The 20,026-nt window shown below is 38.8% G+C and overlaps 3 protein-coding genes and 1 long non-coding RNA gene across 5 annotated transcripts in view; 2 read left to right on the top strand and 2 right to left on the bottom strand.

Moving 5' to 3' along the window:
• Positions 1-875: 875 nt before the first annotated feature.
• Positions 876-6,793, top strand: LOC148741981 (uncharacterized). The gene is made up of 2 exons (XR_015996109.1): positions 876-1,017; positions 6,583-6,793. It is a non-coding gene; the product is annotated as an uncharacterized LOC148741981 (long non-coding RNA).
• A 2,426-nt stretch (positions 6,794-9,219) lies between these two features.
• Positions 9,220-12,660, top strand: LOC111329033 (uncharacterized). The gene is made up of 2 exons (XM_022933629.2): positions 9,220-9,583; positions 11,160-12,660. Exons 1-2 carry the CDS (start codon positions 9,523-9,525, stop codon positions 12,065-12,067), a joined length of 969 nt encoding a protein of 322 aa, XP_022789364.1. The 5' UTR covers positions 9,220-9,522; the 3' UTR covers positions 12,068-12,660.
• Positions 12,661-13,782: 1,122 nt separating this feature from the next.
• LOC111329037 (protein DPCD) overlaps positions 13,783-20,026 on the bottom strand; it is a 14,040-nt gene continuing 7,796 nt past the window's right edge. The window contains exon 6 of one of the 2 annotated variants that reach the window (XM_088746843.1): positions 13,783-17,107. In XM_088746843.1, the coding sequence (XP_088602969.1) occupies positions 17,090-17,107 (18 nt within the window). In that variant the 3' untranslated portion in view covers positions 13,783-17,089. The other variant, XM_022933634.2, reaches the window with a different exon arrangement.
• LOC148741980 (uncharacterized) overlaps positions 19,952-20,026 on the bottom strand; it is a 4,391-nt gene continuing 4,316 nt past the window's right edge. Inside the window, exon 4 of the mRNA XM_088746804.1 lies at positions 19,952-20,026. This exon is cut by the window's right edge and continues 1,157 nt beyond it. The gene's annotated coding sequence lies outside the window, so the exon portion shown is untranslated.

The following is a 20,026-nucleotide window of genomic DNA, read 5'->3' as shown; positions in this document are numbered from 1 at the left end:
CATTTCCTCTCCCATCTAACCTTCAACCGAATAAAGGCTGATAGTTTCTAAAGAAACTGTTTGGCACTGCGTCGGTGGGGGTAACGAAATAATTTGAATATATCAACAAAGCTGAAATGGTAAATTGGCCACCGTTACGGTAACGGTGGCCAATTTACCATTTCAACTTTGTTGATATATTCAAATTATAACCTTCAACCGAACTGAACCTCACTTGTTCCCAAACCTGATGATTGCATCATGAAGATCAGTTATACCTTATTATAGGAAGTTAACGTTGCACGAATTTAAGTCGCGTTATTTTCGTTGAGCGTTAATTTCCGCGACGCTAATATAATTAAGTGCAGCGTTAATTTCCGCGCTCTTAATTTCCAGTATTTTGACCCCAATTTTGGAACCTGTCCCCATAACCCCAAAAAATATTTTTGACCATATTAAATTTCTCTATTGCGCTGAGAAAAATGCCGCAAACAATTTTGTGTTTAGTTAAAACCCCGATTTTTTATGAATTTTCAAAGTCGTGGAAAATCGCATTTTTTCAAAACACGACCTAGGCACGGAATTATCAAGATGGGTCTGGGTCGAGCACAGTTTGTGACGTCATTCCAGGCTTTCCAATGAGTTTGCTTCGAGGACTGGATGAAGTATCTTGACGGATGTGCCTGATAATTGCGTTGTTTTCGGGTGTAGCAACACTCCCAACAAAGAAAAAAGAACAGCACTTCATCCGATACCTTTTTATGGGGCAGATGACCCGGAGAAAAAAAAGAGAAGAAAGAAGTGGGTTGACTTTTTGCAATTGAAGCGTGCACATTGGAAGCCCACAAAATACTCGGTCATGTGTTCCAACCACTTCCGAGAAGAAGATTATTCAGTCATGTTTTCTGCTCTGACTAGCAAGACCATGCAACGAAGGTTGCGAAAAGATGGAGTTGGAATTTGCGTCTTTCCGACTGATCCGCGTGGAATCAGTCGGAGGGAGCGAAATCAGCTGAAAGCGAGCGAAGTAAGAGAAAGGTGAGAAAAATTTACCAGATCAGGCTTTAACGAAGGTTTCATCTCTTTAGGACCGTATAATATTGATTGAGATTGGATCGGAGCCCCACTGCGGATGGACTGGATTGACGTCACTGGCCCCAGTCTCTGGTTCACTCGGTCGTTCGAAAACTAAACTCGACTTTGAAAAATCGTAAAAAATCGCGGTTTTAACCAAACACAAAAATTTTTGCGGCATTTTGCTCAGTGCAATAGAGAGATTTAATATGGCAAAAACAATCTTTGGAGTTATTGGCACTTTAACTACAAGCTTTCTGTCTTTCCATTTACCCTTTATTTTTCATCTTTCACAAAAGCTATGGCGAAGGTTTACAATATTTTGAGTTCATCTTCGTCGTTGTCGCTGTCAGAAGTGATGTAAATATCTTCTCCTTTGATTTCGGCCAAGGTAGATTTCGAATAGTCAACATAGTCTTTCTCGACAGAGTATGAGACTTCCTTTGTTCTGTCTTTCAAAATCGTCAGACTTCTCGCATTGCTCCACCGGACTGAAACGACCATTGGTATTTCAAGGCCTCCTTGAATTAATGGCGATCTTTTCGGCTTCAATGTTCCAGTTGTCACCGCCAACCAACTGTGTCTTAATCGCGTGAATTTCCTTTCGAATCTTGCCTTTTGTTACACAATACCAACCATTAGTGCCAAACCTAAAGCAAATTCTCATGAGACACTGGCATTTAATAGAAACCCAACCACTACTCAACGAAATATACAAAAATCCGTTTCTCGTATCTTACAAAAGAGAACGATCGCCCAAAGACATACTCAATGGGACCAAACTTTGAATAGGCTACTCTAAACACGCGCTGGGGAGTCGAGTTGGAAACAACGGTTTACTTTATTTCTGAAGAAAACAAGGGAACTTCTGTTGGAGGTCTAATTTTCTTTCACTCGCTTTAGGAAGAGGCAAAGGTTTTTCTATTAAAAGGTATAAGGACGAAATAATCAATTTTGCTTTTAGCAGGTTATACCTGCTTTAAGGCGCGGGTATATATGCCGGGCTAAATTTGAAAAGTCAAGGCAGATAGACTACGAAAAATCGTTTTAAACAACTTTCTGATGCAGGGTCTCACAAATAGGAACAAAAAGACAAACTCATAGTCGTGTTGTATCAATGAAGAACGCAACCGTTATTTAAATTCTCTAAATGTGCTTTCTCTTTATTTTGCCGCAGTGCTGCATGTTGTCGAACAACCTAAGATTTTGTAGCCAGTCCGATTCTTTGACGTAAAAATGCGACATTTGTCAATGCACTATACAGATGTGACATTATCAGGATCCATAGGCAAGACCTTAGCCTGAACTGTCACAAAACTGACAACAACTACGCAAAAACTATTATCTTTAACCATTTCGACAACGTGGCGCCAACGACATTATTGAAATCTTAGATATCCTTTTGATGTTTATGCTTCATTTGATCCTCGCAATGTTCGAAATGATTTAATCAAGGCAAAAATATGGCCATAGCGTGTATGGCCTGGCTCACCATGCCGATTAAATTAATTGCAGTTCATTATAACCCGATTAAGAGGTCTGAGGATTGCATCCCCTCGGAGGAAAGGCGAATTTTGTTTCTTTGTTCCGCGTTCGTAACAAATGTATAACATCTTTCCTTGTTATCTGTTGTTCTTTGCATGGGCAAGAATGGAGGTTAAGGAGCAATGTCCTTTCCCCTCAACACGAGATGTGGAACAAGCAGAGAGTATGCGGCGTTCAAATATGCCCCTTTACATTTTAAAGCAAGGTGATTTCGAACTCGCGAAATTTATGTTCGCGCACCCTATTTCTAACTTGGATGTAAAGAGCATAACAACACTGTGACATGTGATTCTGGATGACTTTGGAATTTAATATAATTCTGATCGCAGTATTAGAAGAAAAGTCACTGGCAAAATCTTCATTACATTTTATTTTTTCTTAAGCAGTGAGGTCATTTTAATTCAAAGATAATGAGTCCTTTCCAGATCGCCAATTAAATTGCATAAACTAATAAAAAATATCTTGTTTTCGCCACCACGCCAATCTCGCATGAATAGAAGGATGACAGTTATCACGCTATTTTACTTTATCGGGAAATCACCGCCGAGCTGAAGATTCTCATTTTCGCCCTATTGCCAGCATAGTCCTTGTTGTGCTGGCAAAAATCCACCATCTGATAGAGCACGAGGGCCTGTGGGAAATTTTCGAGCGACAAGGAAAAACGCACGCTATCTTCAAAAGGATTAGGTTTTCGCAAAATAATCCCAGATTCGTAAACTAAAAGCAAAAATCTGGCTTTGTTTTCATGACAGGTGGGCACAAGGCATCCTTAAAATCCACCTCTCAAATTTACTGTTCGTTCTAATTGGTCAATTTGTTATTATGGTCGATAAAAACAAGTGTCAGATTACGAATTAAGCATCAAGAATCACCTCGTTGTTTTCGTGTGATTCTTCCCCGCATTGAGCCCGTTTTCTTCCAGTTCTTACTATGCTTGCAACACGAAGCATCAACAGGAATTTCTCGACTCGAATTTAATTTTGATCAATAATAAAATCTTTAAATTTTATTTCACAGGGCAATTTTACTTGCATTCTTAAAAACGGAGGATTTAGTTGGAGAAAAAAATTTAAAATTCAAATCCAAGAAGCTTCTTTCCTGCCTTTATGACTCGTCGTTTATCACCCAAATGGAAGTCTTTGTGATTTCAAGTTAGGCCAATTCCTGTTGAATAAACTCTGAAGTGAAGCTAGTGCCATCAGTAGTAAACCACAATAATCATTAACAAAGCACTTGTGTGAGAGCCTCCAAAGTGTTCCTTTGCGCGCATCACAAAGCTTAAGCAGACTGAATTCCTCGCCACTGCTATTTGTTTATAGTGCTACGTGCATATATAAATCCAACCTCTAAAGCTATTTCTCGGTTCAGTGATGATCACTGTTTGCAGATTCCGATCAAGCAAGGTTTAATCAGTTCAGTGGAACCGTACTACAGTCCTTTGTCAGCAAAATGACAGTTAGATAACAACCATGAATAAATCCCAGCATTACAGATGACACTTCTAAACAAATTGAGCTCATTATAAACTCACTAAAAGAAAGAACCGACCCGAATATGCTCGGTTTTTTTTTTCTTTAAATTTTTTCCGACTTAGCTCAGTTTTGCTTTCAGCTTTCGGCTCTCTGCTTTTCGTTTGACTTCTTCTACCCGTCAAAGCTTTCATTGTTACGACCACTTTAATTCGAATCCAGTCTGGCTCTTTCGGTAAAACATACTGGATTATCCTCCTTTCAGTTCTTTACGTGCATTACAACACGATAGGGAAAAAAAAGACTCAGTGATATTTTGGTAACAAATGCTTGAGAAAGCTCTCAGGCTTCAGCGCTACTTAACAACTGGTGTACCCGTCACTCAAATCTAAACATTAAATTATTGGTCGGATGTCAGTCATCTTGACAGAAAAGAAAGAGTTTCCTTCCGTACACTAAATAGCGAAAGAAGTCACTAATTTGGAACAAATTCTGTATCAATCGAGTGGAACGTGCATTTGACTTGGATATGACTTTTTAGCTCATGGTTTATAATTAACGTGCGGTCCGGTACTGAATATCTTTTCTTGTTTATATTCAGGACGGTTCAAAACAACGAGTTTAGTTGATTTTCGTGTTCAGTAATACAGGGAGTTAAACAAGAAGTTTACGTAAAGTAACTGCAGACACAGATATTTTGTTGTGGCTTTCGAACCGTTTGACAAATCAAGCGGAAGTATTTATATGAACTGTCAACTACTTTTCCTCGAAATTAAATTACGCTATGTAGAGGTAGCCTAATCCAAATTTGACTGAGAGCTTTTTCCGCCATTCGCCGTCAGCCCAGACGTTTTGCTAAGACTCAAATATTTCATTACCTCATCAGTTTCTTACATCATAAATCAGAAAGCATACTACTCGGCTTTCTGTCAAAGGTCTATCTAATTATTTCATTTTTATTTTTACTTTTTTTTTTTAACCAAGGCTTAAGGTCAAGTCACGACATCGGTTTCCTTCTGAGTCTTCCGTTGAAATTGTCATATATCGTGTCTGTAATTTAGTTGAGTTCAGTTTTGTCTGATAAGTGTTAGCTGTAATGGTTGACGTATAATAAAAGCAAAAAGACTCTAGTACCTCTAAATTCACAATAAATGGAGAATAACGTCCTAAAAATAATTTCACTGTTTTGGAGATCCTTTCGGCCTACGCATTTCAGAGACTGACGCAACCTCTTAAACAGCTTTTGTTAATTTTCCTCATTAGAATTACTAAATAAATATCGGCTGTGGTATTAATACGATTCAGCTGCTCCTTTTAAATGATCAATTTGTATAGATACACTTAATGACCAGATGGTGGATGTGTCCTACGAGCCGACAGCTTTATTGACTTGCGGCTTGCGCGAAATCCGATGGATTGCGAGAATAAATCGAACTTTCAGCTGATTCATGCCCCCACAGTTTATTTCAGGATGAAGAAAAAAAAATGAATTACAATTTTTTTTTTTAACCGATCGGTTGTTTCTCTTCATCGAAAGTTTGTTTAAATCATGCACGCGCACGGGTCGGTTATGTTTTCGTCCGTGGATAATAATCATAAAAAAGCCCATTCAGCTGTGAGATTGGACCACTTTGTCACCTTTCGTCGGATCATCTAAATTTCTTTCAAGTACTTCATTTCGCAGTTTGGAGAATCATCGACGTACTTTGCTGTCGATTCTCACCAACTACACTTGCTCTCACCAGTTAACCGAATAGAAAACTAAAAACTAAACACTGGGCATTTAAATATTATCGAAAAAAAAAAAAAACCCATCAATCGATGTTGTGATGTCTTCTTTGAACTAATTCCTCTTCATCTTTTGAAGAGAATCTCGTGCAAAAACATCGAGCCATTTGGGGTCATTTCCAGTTTTGAACTTCTATGAATTAGAACGAATTTTACGAATCATTTGAATTTCTCACTAGAAGAAAAAAAAATTGGAAAAAAATGGGAATTGCATTACTCGAACTTGATACTCCTTACGACTACTCAAGAAAAGAAAAGAAAAAAAAGAAACACAAAGCCGGCATGATAGAAAGATTGAATCAAACAAACTCACCGACTAATGGAGATTAACTCACACTTAGGACCCACGCATATTCATATCTAAGTAAAGCTGGCCATGTTCAAACACGCACTTTATCGATACCAAAGGACTTAATTGATTTTTTGTTTGCAAAGAAGTCTCCGAGTCTTCCAAAAAAAAAAAAAGACAAAGATATGAACAGTGTTCCGTTTGTCCTTTTTCTACGCCGCTCTGACTAAAATGTCGTCGGGAAATTCAGTAAGAAACTGATCGAATCAGTCCTCATGAGTCGTGTTGCTCTTTGTCATAGGAGCGAGCTTTCTATCCGAAGTGTACAGACAGTAGTGTCCGTGGCAAACCATGCTTCAACCACAGAATGGCAAGACAAATGCACCTAATTCCACTGGAGTAACGCCCTAATCCTTGTTCTTTTGTTTCCTTTTTCAGAGACCGGGACAGTTTGAGTAAGACACGGGCCAACGATAGAAATTGCCATCTGTTTCAACAAAGAAATCAAACTGGTCCTTCAACAAGAAAGAAATGCGTGGGATATTTTTTTTTTTAATCACAATTTCGGATGTTGCAATTCACTGGCGTGTATTGGCCTGTAACTAAAGCAAATCGAAAAATATATCATTAAAAAAATGATCTTAGTAGGGTTCCTTCCCTGGTCTGTGACCTTCTTTTTCATTTCTTCTGCCACTATATTAGAAATGGGCACATAAATGTATCCTTATTGGGCACAAATCCAGAGCTGATATACTGAATAGCCATTTTACTCTTTCCTCTGTATACCTGCTATATCTTGTCAACTGGTAATATTCTAAAGGAATGAAATTAAATCAGCCGTATTCAAGAGAAAATTTGCTAAAGAAAAAAAAACTCTCTCAGACATTTCACTCCACAGTAGCTGAGTGCGGAACGATTCCAATTGATTTTAACACTTGTGGAATCGATCGCTTGTATCGTGTTTCGTGTGAGGTTATCGGATTTATGAGATTTAAATCTCAGTTTAATTGTCCTTTAAACTAGTGCCACATTATTAAATATGCGTCAAAGGCAGCGAGAAAATGAATGCGCTTTACCTGACGTGAGCATAAGAACTTCAATATGTGGAATAGTTCTCGAGATTCTCTCTGCTCGCTTCGTGCGAAGTTCAAAACTAATATTGACAGGAGCGTGGTTACATTCTGTTGCGAAGGAAATCCGTAGCGATCTATTATCATGTGTAAATGGCTTAAATGGATTTGTTTAGTTAATTAACTCACACCTTGAACTTTAAATACATTCCTAAACACATGTAAATCCCAGCCATGTGTCTTTTAAACTTGGAATCTTCTTCATTTGTCTGGCTGCATTCCATCATCTTGAAGAGAGACTGAAAGTGTGAAATATCCCAAGAAGCTTCTGGTAACATGCTCCGTTTCGCGATTCGTTCGTTTATTTAAAATGTGCTTGTATTTACAATGCGGGTTTAACTGTCTCTAGGTGCTGTATTTGCTCTCACAATGTTTCCTGTTGCTTCTTCGACTTGTCGTGTCGCAAAACTGTAACAACTCAACGTGGATGGGATGCTATTTTTGGTTGTCTGTCAGTTTATAAATAGAGAGAGCAAATCTGCCTTATAGGTTTCACCCAGTTCTGCGCATTCGCAGAACTCACGTTAGCTTTTAGAAACGATCAAGTCTTTGATTTTTGATTTCAAAAAGAAATTACTCAGTAAAACATTCACTTTCCATACCGAAATTTTAAAACCACTTTTTCTCTGACAGAAAACAAAGCTTTTCTAGAGATCTAAAGTTGACGTGCAAATACTGGAACCTTTCTGCACTATCGTTTGAGTAATGATACTCTGACAGCCATCATAACGATTTTGCTAGTTCTCAACAGGTTGATTCAGACTTAACTTGCTGACAGACCGTGTGCATTGTTCGTCTCCTATTGTGCGCCAAAGAGTATAAAACACGCAACCACCGTCTTGTCACCTACAGGCTTTCCTTCCCTCTTTTATTTCGGCGATTTGAAGCTCTAATTGTTGAGATTTGGGCGAGATTTGAGTGAAAAATTTCTACTTAGTGGTGCCCATTGTCTCGGCGAGAATTTCGAGTTAGCTTTGTTCTCATCGCCCGGGGGTCGTAACGCACCTGTTCTTCAGCGCACGTGCCTTCACCAAACGGACAAGTGGCAAAGGAAAGAGCGACTGGTGGCGTTGCTAAGTGCACAACGCTAGCAGTGGCCAAAATCAAACAAAGGCATGTTCTCCAAAGTAATTAGCTCATGCGAACAGAGTGTCGATCTTGTTTGAAAAGTTTTGATAAATCGTTCGCACCAACTTCAACACGGCTGACGAAAATCAAACATATCAGCGAGGTGCTAAGAGGCCTAATTCGAACTCCTGAACTACTTCTGTTTTCAACTGAGCGTTAGGACGAATGAAACATTTCGAAGCCCCTTTTTTCCGAAGCCGGGAACAAAAGGAAGTTTACCTATTGTATGAATAATTGACATGGCATGGTTCACTGACAAATAACATACTTCCAAATATTTTCAAATTAAAATTTCATAACGCGCACCACAAAAGAACAGCACTTTAGTTTCCAGTGTGCTTTTCGAAAAGTCTTTTCAAAGGTGATAATGATATCCTAACCACGGTAACTCGTTACTACCTTGGAAAAGGAATGTGTTGCTCACCCCGCGACCAATGTGCGTAGAATCCCTCGCAATTCACCATGCTTTGCCCCAGTCAGTCTGCGGGTCAAAATTCTAATCGGTAGAATTGTTCTCGCTCAGTTGCGCTCATGCGAAAGTTATTTGACGTTCTGCATTCTGATTGGTCGGTCGCCCGCGCCACTAGCAGCGAACAAGCCTTCCAAGATTTAAACAAACTATTCTATCATGCATGCGCAATGCGATATTTTAGCTTAGATTGGCTGACAGCGGCCTATTGTCAGCGTGGATTAGTCGTTTGGTCATTTTGCTACTTGCGCAACCTGTAAAGCATTGAATTCTTGATGGGACCGAGGCAGGTCTTTAATAAATTAATACACGGCCAGTAGCATTGCAAAGACTTTGTTGTTTTAAATAACAGATTGTGTTATTCTTTTGTCGTGATATGATCAAGGGGCATTCAGTTTCCATGTACGAAAGTTTGCGCCGGCATAGCAAGTGGGAAATTGTTTACAACCGCTGTGGATTCTCGTTGCACCTGTCCCATCGCTACTCGGTGGCTATAATAAGCAGTAACCAGCGCAAAGTTTCTTCAGTCTATTTAAACTAAAGATAGTGCGCGCTCGATCTTGAATCATACGCCAAGAGAAGCCTTCAATTCGGACTAACATCCATCCGCAGAGTTTACGCCATCAAGCACACCAACCTTACAGATCAAGAATGCCTCGCTCCTTTTTAATCAAAAAGAAGGAATTTAAGAGAAACAATATCACGTACTTTGGTAAGTTGAGTTTAACTCATTTTCAAGTATTCAAGTTGTAAGCGTTTGGTGAATATGTCTAATTTGTCTAATTTTCCTAACGCAATGCCATAAGATAAGGAATAAGACTTAAAATTAAGAGTAGGAAAAAATTCTTTTTACATTTAAAATTAGTCAGGGTGTAAAGATTTTAGAAATCATTTTTTAATTGTCCATTTTACTTCGTGGCGACCGATGATACGATATTTCTGGAGTGATTTCTCAGGCCGTAATTCCGCATATTAGCACCGCTCTTTTCTCGCGTAAAAGGAGATACAGATGATTAAAGTACCTATTGAAGTTCTTATCTGTTGAACAGCTATGTTAACGATTTTCTTCTGAGATTTTCTCTTTGTTGAGAATTTTGACCATAGGCCGACCTTGCTACCTGCAAAATACCTGAAGGGTCTTTTGAAAAGCATCAAAGCGAAATCACCAGCGACTGAAAATCCCAAAATGTTTCATAATGACGCCCGTCTAACTATCCTTTAAATCTTCCGGACAAAATTTGAGTAAAACAGGATAGTGCGATGAGAAAATAGTCCAAAAGACTTGTTCTCTTTAGGATTACAGAACAGCTTCTTGCTTGTGTTGAATTATTAATTCTAGGAGTACAAACAGTGAAGAGATTTTCTTCCTTCTGTCGTTAGCAGTCTCATAAAAACCCAAAAAAATCGCTCCATAAATTCCTTTATATTGAAGCTCAAGTCTCGTATATAAATTTTCTTTCAAAGCCCTAATTCAGCTTTTGAATACGCAACAGCTCGGAAAAAGTCGTGTGAGCTTTGTCCTCAACTGACAAGAAATATTTTCCATCTCGTCTGGATGTAAATTTTTAGCCCAAATTCTTGTTAGTAAAATTTTCGTGCTTAGGTCTATTCTTGTGGTTTATTACAAGAGCCATCAGATTAACAAAACTGTTAAAATGCATCAAAGTAGAGCTTCGCGGTATTCGATGACTTTTTCAAATTGGTATTTTAAGCCATTAAACATTCATAGTCAAACCCAAACAGAATTGTTTTCTGTAGTCAAATGTTCACACGGGTTAACAAACGCAATGGGCCACCGTCCTCTTTCAAATTTAATAAAACAGACATGCAATACAGGGAGGCCAGTTATGGTTCTCTCGCCGTTCAATCCATAGGTTGTGTTGCTAAAGTGGGATTTAAAAGTTCAATTAATTTTCACTGTAAAGACTGAATAACTATGAACAAATCTAATCATCGCAATTTCAATTTTCTAAAGAAAGGCGTTGAACGGCAAATAAATGAGGAAAACGTTTTCGCACGAAATGCACTAAATCTTTCGCTTGGCAGGAAACTTTAGCTCCTTTATCTACTTTATTTAACCATAGGCTTGTTACGCTGTCTAGATAAACTTTGCGTATGATAAACGATAAATTGTGTAATTTCATTCACGCCACGCGTGTTAGTAATGCGGTTTCCTTCGAGGGAGGAGCAACCCGAATCTCAATGCGCTAACCGTAAAACTGTATTTCTTAAGTAAATAAGGTGTCTTTGAAGCAATTTTTCACTGTTCCCTTTTTTGATGTCCACAGATAACACGCACGACACCCCACCGACTGTTACATCCTCACAGGCTGAACTGCATCGTGTCGGGGTCCCCTATGTCCAACCACTGGTTTTGTCAAACAGTGAGCCGCAGATCTTTAACACAGGCAGGGAAATGAATGGTTTTCCCAAAGACACGGAAAAGAAAGTGAGCGCGTGGGGCCGAGAGAAAGTCCCAGAGGAAGATCGCTTGGAAGACTTTACGTCAATTAAAGAGGAGAAGGACACAGATTCGACGGGAGCCGAGAAACCCTACACATGTCAGCACTGCAGCAAAGTATTCACGCGCTCATGGAATTTTCAACGCCATGTGCTGATCCACACGGGCCAGAAGCCTTACAAATGTCAGAAATGCCCTAAGGCCTTTGCGCTAGCAGCGCACCTGAAGATTCATAACCGCATTCACACCGGCGAAAAGCCGTACACGTGTAATATCTGCTGCCGCGGCTTCGCCCAGCTAACCAACTTACAAAGACACATCCTCACGCACACGGGTGAAAAGCCCCACAAGTGCCAGTACTGTCCTAAGGCGTTCGTAAGCTCGAGCGATTTGCGAAGGCATGTTCGAATCCACACAGGCGAGCGACCGTACAAGTGCAAACAATGTTCTAAAGCCTTCACAACATCTGGAAACCTACAGTCACACATTCTCACTCACACGGGAGAGAAACCGTACAAGTGTAACATTTGCAACTGGAAATTCATCAGTTCGAGTAATCTCCGCACGCACATTCGCATTCATCATGCGTACTATCTCGAGAAAACCAACGCCAGTCACCATCGCCCGGAGCAACAGAACGCCAGACCCACTCCAGACACAGTCACCGACCAAATGAGAGAGAACATGCCTTTCAAGAATCTTATCGAGTCTCAAAGAGAGCAAGTCTTTTACTGATCCTAACAAGACAATCATTGGTGGACTCAGCGTAGCAGAATGGAGCTTTCAGTTGAACATGCATCGGTTCTCTTAGTATACTAAATAAAAACTCTTAAAATATTTAAGGCGACTTACAACAGCACAGACTGTTTCTTGAATGATATTGCGCTGACAATTAGCCTTTTCGTAGCAAAGAGAACGGTATAAGATTTATGAAAGATATAACCTCCGAAAGGAGAACTAATGTAAAAAATAACAGTGTATTTAGGTAAATTAAAAAAGTAACTTTTGATATTCAAAAAATGTACAAGAGATTATATACAAGAATGAAAGAGAAAAAGATCCAAGCGCGGTTTTATTTTGCGAAAGTAGATTATATTCATATTTTCAGCGCATTTATGGAAAGAAATAATTATAATCCCGAGATTTCTACAGAATAAGAGCCTGCAAATGAAATTTGTCACGTGTAATGACTGTTTAAGTAACAGGTGACCGCATATTTTAGCTAAAAACCACCGTAACCATTGTTTTAGAACATTCTGTATAACTATGATGAAAGACAGCGTGCTGCATGCATGCCAAATCAATAAAGTCCGTTTCATCAATAAAAAGTTTCAGTGTGAGGTTATTTGAGAGAGAAAATTGCAAAAAAAAAAAAAAAAAATACTGTTTCTTCCCGTTATTCAACTGAGATGAGTCAAAATAATCTGATATGGCTCTTTACAATTGAATTTATTTTACACACGATAAATGAGACCATCATTGTTATTGCAATAATCATGAACAAAATTTCACTCGAATAATGATAACTTTTCCCTTACCCGTCGCAAAATTTTCAGCATCACTTAAACCCGTTTCCTGCCTTTGGCTGAACGTCAACAAAACGTTCATATACACAAAAAAACATTGCCTTATGGGCAGATTTAGTAAGATTTGAAGACTGAAAAAAGATTAGCCGAAAATTTGGACTGCTGAACACTTGGGCCAATTAAAGCTATACAAAGCTTCATAGTTATTTACGTTGGCCGCACTTTAGGCTTTTAAAATCCTCAGAAAATGACATCGGAAATATGAAAAACAAACGTTGGCTGCGAAGGAAGGCCACCTGAATATAGAACAAATGATCAAGTCACGTGTTGGACATCAAGCGCAATCTGCCTCATAACTGGCAGCTATCACATGCTATTAACCCTCCCCCCCTCCCCCCCAAAAAAATACCCGGTTTATGTTACAAAACAGGAAAAGAAAAATACCGTGGTCGGTTACAATTCTTTGAATATGAATAATTTTTCATTTCCACAAATGCACAGGAGATTTGCCGATTGGAATATCTATTCTCTAAAATCACTCATCGCAACTGTAAAGAACTTGCGTATATTTGCATACAAATGAATGCCCGCGGGTAAATTCAATATACGCTAGAGTGTCCACAGATTACAAACGATTCAATAATTAGTTTGTCGACCAGGTTTAGTGCTTCAAAGTTCTTCCACGAAGCTTCTCCACGTGCAACGACGCCTTGAGTTCCAAAATTTTGCCCAGTACAGGTGCTTCCACAGTGACAAGTGAAATCAACCTGTGTTATGACGGAAGAATTCGATATTACCTCGAGAACAAAAAGACAAACAATGGATCGCTTTTTGGCAACTGTTCCTCTGAATGTACGAATTGTCTTCTTTTAAAATGGAATCACTTAAAATATTGATTGAACATTTATCACGAGGAGATGAACATTGCACATGATGCCTTTATTGACCAAAAGAATCTCCAACCTGCGTGATTAATCACATCAGAAAATTAGGAAAAAAAATTAAGCAGTTGAAATTCTTTCAAGACTTTTCGTGACATTTCAAAATCACCTAACTTAAATGCACACAGCACCCCGACGAAAACTGAACTACCGAGCCTCTGCAAGGGAGGCGAATGACCCTTTTTTTCTCGAGTTTTTTTTCGATTCCTTTCTTGGCAAATCTTCAGCAAAAATGTACAGTTGTTGTCGATATTTGCTTGTTATAAAACAAAGTTAGAAAGGAAGGACGAAGATTGGAAGTACAACAAACAAACATCACGAGTATTACAGGTAAACTCTTCATTTCAATTTTTAATCTCGTCCTGGCAACTTAACAAAAATATACAGTTGGTATTTAAATTTGTTTGCTGCACAATTCAGCAATGTCAGAGACTGGAAGTAAACCAAATATTGGTGCGCAAAGCTGGCGATGTACAGGTGCAATGTTTCCTACGAATTTAAAGTTTGTACCACTTTATGATGCGAATGAAATGCTGAGAGTAAAGTTCGTTGGCAAAACGTTTATTTAAGCCAAATTATTTTCGACCCTCCTGTGACACTTATATCAAACTCATCATCCACAGTGTTAATGGCATCAAACTACTACAGGGCCTAACAGAATACCACTCTCCAGTGATGTGAACCCCCTGTATAAAGATTGTCATTATTATCATTATTATTAAACATGAGTTATTACATCTGAGTAGTGTTTGAGCAGTATGCTTTCTTCTCAGTGAAAGAAATCATTTTATTTACATAGAGATGTAACTAGAAAAAATTTCCCTACGAAGAGCAGAATATTACAGCTTTACGTGGTTATCATATCCTTCTAAAGGAGTCAAGCCACAAATTAAATGGTCTTACCACAAATGGCACATGTGCGATCGATTCTACCTTTCAGATTTACCAGTGTGGTCGCTAATTGTTGGATAAAAATCGAGTAACTCTAACTCCAAACTGTCAGCCATCTCTGATCTTCTATCTCCATTCAATAAATTGTTAATTCTGAACCCCCCCTTACCCCTGACCCTCAAAATCTTTAGTTTTAAAAAACTGTGAATCCTTTTGCAACTTTGACTACCATCGGATATTGCGAGTGCAAAAATAACAACTTCACTTATCACCCATAGGGTACGAGTTGAAGGGACTTCGAACCCTTTTCACCCTAACATTGGTATTCAAATTCCCCACAATGTTCTCTTTCCATTTACATTTCCTATGGTAATGCCAAGGAGAATTTGTTTAACAATTAGGAGCTTTCTAAATCAGTGATCATTTCCTTTCTTAGGGTCAAACGTCTCTTAAAAAAATGAAATGCATTCACCCCACGAACATATTTAAGGAAAGTTAGAGAGCCAGGGGCCCGTTTCTCGAGGAACCCGGTAACTTAGTGGGCCCGTAAAGCTGGTTGTTTTCATTTAAGATGTGGTTCTCAAAAGTTTGGAAACTTAGACCATGAAATTATGAGCTAAAGTAACTGTTAAGGATGGCAGAACCTTCTTCTGTATTCTGTAAATTTTGATCTTAAGATGTGGCTTAGGATCCGGAATTTTGGGAACCTTTCAGGAAATGACCCCTGAGATCCGTTCTGTGTTCTATCTTAAAGGTTGAGCACAGCGTTCATGGCAAAAATTAACTTCTTGCCTTCCGACTTCAACTTTCTTCCTAATTAAGTTAAAATACTTGTATTAAGAAGGGTTTGTTCTAGGGAATTTTTCTACAGCCTTTATGAGAAAAATCAGATTCCATTTTCGCTCGTCTGCCTCTGCCGCCTTAACGTCATCTATGAAGTCGCCAATGACAAATCAGATAAACTCATTCACGTTTCAAAATAACAGTACATAATTTTTTGTGGAACCGAGCATTTCCGGTACGCGTTTCGGGATTTGATTCACACGCGTAATTGAAAAGAGTTCACGGAATGACGCGCCATTCCGTTTTCTTGAACTGTTTAAACTTTTCAACAGGATCATTGAGTTATTTTCATCCAACATTTAACCTAAACTAACAATATTTGATTGTGATGTATACGTGAAAAGGCAGGTTGATTTTAATTTAGTAGCCATTGAGAAAATAAAGAGTTTGATTAAGATAAATTGCTATGGCTTTGTTTAAGTAAAATATGTTACCTGTCGGTGCAGGAGCTAAAAAGATTCTTCAATAAACTCAGCTGCCACGAGCGGAGGTAAATCAAATTCTGTTCTCTTCAGTGTTATAGAGGAACGAAAGTCCTAGCGATAACCAAAGAAAACTTAGGGAAGGGAATGAATCGATTTAGTGTGGGTTGCGATTTTCCGATATTTCTAAAAATAGGTTTAATATCCTACCCTTGATATCCAAACGATAACGTAAATAGATATTCAGTGACCCCAAAATTAAGTGCAATATATTAATACTAGTATCAAGACAAGGAAAATTTGCATTGATCAAGCTCAAGGTCAATGAAACTAAAACAATGCACCTTACAACTCGGTCATAACTTTTCAACCCACACGGGTGACACCATTCGTGAGAACGTATAAATCAAAAGGTCCTTGAAAATTTTTTGAGCCGTTTTATCCTGGGAATTGTGAGTGGTTTTGTCTTAGAATAATACGACACCTGTTGGAGCAAGAGTTAAGGACTGAACGTCAAATAAATTCAGCTGTTAGTACAAGCAGTCGTGGGAATAAGATTAAGAACAGTTTATCTCGGTTTGTAACTGATACGCAGATGACAGTTTAGGATGCGGTCCTTCGACTCGCAAAATCCCATGAGAAATATGACTTGGATTAGTGGCATTGTTTGAATCGTCACAAGAGGGTATCAAAGGGATGATGGCTTTTACGGCCATTTTACGGCTAACGGTTAATTTCTTTCTGTTACGATCGACAGAAAAGTTCAAAATTAATTTAGATCATTTTGAAAAGTTAATGATTAATTTTCAGCGTGCTTAACTCGCTTTTATCATTAGAGTCAAGCACCAAGAGACGGTAATTCCAGATCAGTGGAGCTGCTGTTCGATTGATACAGAGTAATGTTCTGTTTTCCCGCATTGGCCACACGATAAGACAGTCTAAGATTTAACATTTTCAAAATGACAGGCATAGATAGGAACTGAACTTCTACGGTTAACTTTTTGCACGACGAAAGGTTAAATTTAGCCAATTTTTACACCTTACGGCTGAATTTATTACCGTTTTACGGCTCTCCCAAGGGTGACCTGTTCCACGATGTGAAGACAGCCATAAGACGCATGCGTGAAGATAATTTTACCATTGAACAACAATCTGTAAATCAAGTTAAAGCTTGATATAATATGAGAAATACAGAGTCACATGAAAATACCGAAGACTGAGCATAACCCTCTAATTCCCTCTAGTTTTCTGTCTCCTTATCATTTTTCTGGTCGAAGGTGTATCGATGTTGTAAGGAGAAATTCCTCTTTGGTCACCTATGAGTTCGAGATTATTTGCGTGTGACAAAATGTCAAGTCGTTGCGATCTGGAAGGATGCCTTAAACTTTAAGGCAACAAAATATCAGTTTGCTTATATAGAAAACCCCCAAAAGGTTAAAGAAGGCCACGATGGGCTGATGGCTTTTATCGACGGATAACGGCTAAAATTTCGGCCATTTTACGGTTATCGGTTAATTTCTTTCTGTTAAAGTTAACAGTTATGGAGTCATTTTCTGTTTCAAGCAGAAGCCCCAAGACAAGACACATAACACTCTGTTTTGGACACTTTCAAAATGACACTTTGTGGATAGTAAAAAAGTTTTTGGTTTACTTTTTTTAAAAGACCTACGGCCCAAAGTTTTCAATTTTTACGCCTAACAGCTAAATATTTTGGCCGTTTCTTTTTTCGCTCACGGTTAACCCCATGGCAACCCTAAATAATTCACGATGGAGCCAAGGATGATTAAGGATGAGAAAGATTATTAAGAAATGCAGAAGTCTGACGAGAACAATTTCGGCTCAATTTTCCGAGAAACTCAAAACTTGTACGGGGGTCATCAGAGTTTGGTATTGTATGACTATGACTCCTTAGCGTGGGTAAATATAGAAAGGTCCTGGGAAATATCACTGGAGAAATTTCACTGCCATTGTTTAAATTGCGGGTAACACTGATTAAGTCAGTATCAGGTACCTTATTATTTTCATTTAGATATTTTACAAAGAGCATGTCTCCGCAGCAGGGTCACTGCACCATTACGCAACAATTACAGGAAAACGGAGTACGTTTCTAACTGAAGAAACTGTGGTGCTGCTTCCATGGGGGGGAGAATTACAAGATAAATCGATATCATGAACTGTGTTTCTTATGTAAATTGGCCACTGTATAGAATTTCTAAAGCTGACGTGTCGAGCGTTAGCCCCTGGGTTTCGCTCTAAGGAAGGGCTAACGCTCGAAACCTCAGCTTTCGAAAATCTTTACGGTGGCCAATTTACATAAATTCGATGATAAAGCCAAATTATTTAGTTCCAGGAAAGCTAAGAGCTTTAAAGTTGATCAGAGCCCCAGAAAAGCACGAGCAACCTTCTTGCAACTCCAGTGGGGCCATAAGTATGAGAGATCATCGCCGCCAAAATCCTGTTCGCAAATCTGGTCCATCATGACAGTGGAGATCTATAAAAAGTGCTTGTTCTGAAAAGGGACAATTCTATGTAAATATCTTTGACGCATGTCCTTTAAACTGCCTCTCATATTGCGGAGAGCAGGTTTCAACACGATTAGCCAGAGATGGACCTTTTAGTCAGCTTGGCGTACACTCCACATCCCCGTCACGACTTGATTTCATTTTGACCAGTTCCTGTCGGATAAGCTTTTCTTGCTCAAGAATCAAAGGGGGCTTTTTGTACTGTGAACACAAAAATTACACCGAGGTTCATATTCTACAAATATCTGATCTCAACATCTTATGTCGCCAGTTAACATGCTGAACTAGGACAATTTGCGTTACGTAAGTGCAGAGCCGACTTAAACAGTAAAGGAAATTCTTCACTAGGCATACCTTGGATACGTATTGAAACCTGTATAAGAGAAATTTTTAACTGAGGATTCGGGATTACAAATGTTTTGCTTTAAAACTTGCGCCACTTTCTCAACCAACATATTCAAAAGTTAACACGCGTTTTCCCGCGTTCCAGGCGGTTTGTTTATTTTTACTCAGAGTCCTCATTGGCTGCTAGTGATATTTTCCTCGCTATGACTGGCTGCTGTGATTGCTTTGGTTTTGGTTTTACAACACCCGATTGAAAAGCACTGTATCAAGCAAACATCTTCACAAGCGACGTAAATATCTCACTCTTTTATCGAATTACAGACAAGTCGCCCACGGACCAATTCGCCCACGCTTAAAATTACTTTTCTATTTCCTTTCACCTAGTGTTTATTACTGCGAGGATCCTTCACGTATCCATTTATTAATCCAGAGTTCAAACATATGATTTTCATATATTCAGTCGTTTACAAACCGAAGTGTTTGGGGACCGGCACACCGTTACATACGAATATTTAGATGCTGAGATCAAATCCCCGAACAATCGCTTTGATTCTTTGGCTTAAAATATAACACAACATACACAACAACGAGAAACTGTTACATATAAACAAAATAAAAGCGTAGTGTAATAAGTGTCAGAAAGGTGTTGGGAGGCGCCCATAGCATCTAAGTGTTCGTATGTGACGGTATGCCGGTTGTCGAACGCTTAGGTTTGTATTGTAACGGCATAAAGTTACGAAACGTTGTCGAAACTTCAATTATTTTATTCTAATTCCACAAAACATCAAACCTAAATAAACGAGACTAATTCTGTCATAAGCTCACTGGTGAGATTTTATGCATGGGCGAGTTGGCGCGGGCGAGTTGGCGCGGGCCAGTTGGTCGGATAGACTTTTATCTCATCTGCGCACTCTCATCTGCGTGAATAAGACGACTTAACACTTTCCCATATATCAAATTTCAGCCATTGTCATGCTACTTTACTAATTTACTAATAACTTACAAACAATGTGACCTAGGACTGTAAAAATTGGTCAGAATGATGTCTTTACATAGGGCTTCAAGACAAAAAAAAGTTTGCCTCCAATGGAGCTCACAACCTCCTAATGACTATATGACACGAATCAAATTAGCATAATTTATGCAAATTTATTTTTCATATTTCAGTCGGAGGGCTGACAGAGTTATGTATGACAAAATGTTA

The sequence above is a fragment of the Stylophora pistillata genome, chromosome 1, assembly GCF_964205215.1.
Source record: "Stylophora pistillata chromosome 1, jaStyPist1.2, whole genome shotgun sequence".
In the NCBI taxonomy this organism is placed as follows: domain Eukaryota; kingdom Metazoa; phylum Cnidaria; class Anthozoa; order Scleractinia; family Pocilloporidae; genus Stylophora; species Stylophora pistillata.
The sequence above is the reverse complement of the archived record's forward strand: the minus strand, read 5'-3'. Positions and strand labels throughout refer to the sequence as shown.